General features: G+C 51.7%; 1 protein-coding gene across 1 annotated transcript in view; it reads right to left on the reverse strand.

Moving 5' to 3' along the window:
• Window positions 1-225: 225 nt before the first annotated feature.
• Window positions 226-3,437, reverse strand: part of LOC107123552 (C-C motif chemokine 19-like) — an 11,919-nt gene continuing 8,707 nt past the window's right edge. The window contains exons 3-4 of the mRNA XM_015426800.1: window positions 1,821-1,911; window positions 226-501 (exon numbers count right to left, since the gene is read on the reverse strand). Coding sequence (XP_015282286.1) covers window positions 493-501; window positions 1,821-1,911 — 100 coding nt within the window. The 3' untranslated portion in view covers window positions 226-492. The remainder of the gene's footprint in view (window positions 502-1,820; window positions 1,912-3,437) is intronic.

A 3,437-nucleotide genomic window follows, 5' to 3' on the forward strand; every position in this document is an offset into this window, starting at 1 on the left:
GACCTGACTAAGGAGCCTGGCACTCTACCACTGAGCCATGGCCCCTCCCTATTAAATCTCCCAGGGTTGTGCCCTGGGCACGGTAGAAGAAAAGGAGCTTACAGGATGTTGACCAACGGTAGTTGGGCCCAGCTAGGAGGGCAACAGCTATAGACAGACAGGATCCCCCGCGATTTGGAAACTTCTTAGCGGATCAAATGGCCAGGAGCATTTATTTGTGCAGTTTATTAAGGAAATATGTATCATACATTTCTGCTAAAAATACAGCGCTCAGGGTGGCTTTCGCAGCCGGTGAGCCTTGCCCAGCCGAGCAGACGTACATCTGAAGGCTGCAGACAGACAGCAGAGGAAAGAACTCCCATGTTTCCAGCAGCAGCAGCAGCAGCAGCAGCAGCAGCAGTCCAGCTCCTGTTCTCCCGCGAGGGCAAACTGGCGGAGGAACAGGGACATGGTACGGAACGGGGGTCATCTGAGGTCTCTCCTCCAGGCAGTTTAGGATCTCTGCAACATGAGGAAAGGCAGGCTGTTAGCAGTGCCACCGTCGGACGGGGGAAAGCAGGCGACTTGCCCACTGAGAGGCTGTCCTGCCAAAGGTTCCGGGGAGGGACTGTATGCTGTTTTGTTTGTATGCATATTTTAGCCTCGGCATGGCCGTCTGTTAGCCGCCCTGAGCTGTTGGATAGGTCGGGATATAAATCCCAATAAATAAATAAATATAAATAAATAAGTCCATTTTAACCATTCAAATACTGGTCAAGTTCAACAAACACTTCTTATATTGTAAATTGTCATTTTAATATTGTTTTAAATTGTATATTTAACTGTTGTACACCGTCCTATGCCCATCTGGGAGGGTGGTATATAAATCTAATTAAATAACTAACTAACTAAATATTTTCTTAAAGAGTTAGGATCCCACAGTACTTAATACAAAGGACAAAATCCAAATAAAGGATTAGTGGACTTTATTTGGATTTTGTCCTTTGTGTTAAGTACAGTTGGATCCTAATCAACTGTAATAGCGGGAGGTGTCCAGGGGCCACCTGGAAGTTGGCAGCCCTGGAGGAGAGAGTTGTCTCTGTTCTTTTGCTTTGCCCATTGGGCCTGACGAATGCAGGCAGAGGCAGGGGAGTGGGCTGAAGAGCGGCTAGCAAGCGTAGTCATGGCTGCTCCATTTGGCTGCTCCTTCACTGGCAGCAGTGCGCAGCTCCTGGCACCACATGCCCCCAAGATGAGTGGGGGGCGGGTTGTCCAGGGTGGGGCTAGGGTTGCCGATTCCAGCTCAGGACCTTACTGGGAAGTGGGGGGGCCTGGGGGTTTTTGGAGAGGGAGCTCTGCAGGGCTGCGATGTCATGGACTCCAAGCCCCCCCCCCAGCCAATCTCTGTGTTCTGGGGACCCGTTGCAATTCCAGGCAGTGTTCCCTCTAAGCTGAGTTGGTGTGAGCTAGCTCACAGTCTTTTAGCCTCCGGCTCACGGATTTTTGTCTCCGCTCAGGAGCAAGCCATTTCATGCAGTAGCCAAATCGCTCGCTCACAACTTTAATGCCGGTCGCTCGCAAGGTAGGATTTTTGCTCACGAGACTCCACAGCTTAGAGGGAGCACTGGTTCCAGGAGAAGCCCAGGTACCACTGGGAGGCTGGTGAGCCCAGGTGGCCCCTGTGAGCTCTTGGGAACTCCCCGCCCCCGGCTTCTGCCTTTGGGCTTCACGGTCTTCCCATCAGCGGAGGGTGGAAGAAGAGACCGTGCCAACTCATGCCACGTCCTGGCCAAGCGAGGGGCCCAGGCGCTCAGCCGGAAGAGTTCATTGACCTCACTCACCTTCAGATGGCGGTCCAGCCGCTCTTTCAGCTGCTTCACCCACGGAAGGTGGGGGGGCGCACAGAGCTGCCTCCCTTTCACGGTGATGAAACTGTAAGAAGCAGAAGCAGAAGGGCTGGTCAGGAACCGGAGGCTGCCTCTGCCGCTGGGGGGGGGGCGATCCTCCTCCTCTCTCATCCAGGGGAGACCTTCCAATCCGACCTTCCCTAGGCCCAGCGGGTTAAATCTCCGCTGCACCCCCACCCTCTTCTGCCATAGGGCTCTGTTCCTTGCAACGGGCAGCCATGAAGACAGAAGAGTCAGGTGGGGAGCTGTGCTGGTCTGAAGCCGCAGAGCAAAGTTTGAGTCCAGTCGGGCACCCAAGACCAACACAATTTAACTCTGGCTCTAAGCTTTCAAGTGCATGTACACGAAGAAATGTGCATGCAAACAAAAGCTTATGCTGTGAATAAAACTTTTTCGGTCTTAAAGGTGCCTGACTGGACTCCCACTTTGTTCAACAGGCAACCATGGTGCTGAACAAAACACACAGTGCAGGGAGCCAGGTTGAAGTCCCGCAGAACCTTAGAAGCCAACAAGATTTCCGGGATATCAGCTTTCGAGAGACTTCAGAGCTCTCTTCATCAGATACGCGGCCACGACTCTCTTGGTACCTAAGAGCCAGTTTGGTGTAGTGCGGACTCTAATCTGGGAGAACCGGGTTTGATTCCCCACTCCTCCACATGCAGCTGCTGGATGCCCTTGGGCAAGCCATAGTTCTGACAAGAGCTGTCCTTGAAAAAGAGCAGTTTCTGTCAAGAGCTCTCTCAGCCCCACCGACCTCACAGGGTGTCTGTTGTGGGGAGGGGAAGGGAAAGGAGTTGAGACTCCCTTGGTTAGTGAAGGGCGGGGTATGAATCCAAACTCTTCTTCTTCATTAGAATTTTAAAATTCTGGAACCGCCAGAAAGGACGCCAGAAAGGACGCCAGAAAGCATAGCTAATAATTCACATGTGCACCCCCCTGAAACACAGCATAGGGCTCCATTTCAATTGTGCTTTTTTAAAAAAATCACCTTTAAAATGATGATTACATCAGAGGACAAACATACAGACAAACAAGCAAAAACTTCTTGTCTCCAGGATGGAAGACCAAAGCCCCTTTGCTCTGCCGAAGGCATCCTGGCCTAGGACAGCAAGATGGGGTGAACAGCAGGCCCATAGCTATGGTGGGGCTCCGCGGGGCTCTGCCCCCTTACTTAAAGGCACAGCCCCAAAGGAACTTGTCCTCAAAACACTTTCAAAATCTTTCTTTTTACAAATTTTTAAAGGACTGCACTCCCGCTGCGAGCCATGCTCCATTTGAAGACCTGCGGATGTGAATACCCTTCGGAGCCCCCCCCACCAGACCAGCCGCGAAGTAAACAAGAAGAAGAAGAAGAAGAAGAAGAAGAAGAAGAAGAAGAAGAAGAAGAAGAAGAAGAAGAAGAAGAAGAAGAAGAAGAAGGGCCTTCACTACCCAAAGGTGTCTCAGACCGGCTCACAAACTCCTTTCCCTTCCCCCCCCCACAACAGACACCCTGTGAGGTCGGTGTGGCTGAGAGAGCTCTGACAAAACTGCTCTTTTTCAAGGACAGCT

Source organism: Gekko japonicus, unplaced genomic scaffold, assembly GCF_001447785.1.
Source record: "Gekko japonicus isolate JY-2015 unplaced genomic scaffold, Gekko_japonicus_V1.1 scaffold7325, whole genome shotgun sequence".
In the NCBI taxonomy this organism is placed as follows: Eukaryota; Metazoa; Chordata; class Lepidosauria; order Squamata; family Gekkonidae; genus Gekko; species Gekko japonicus.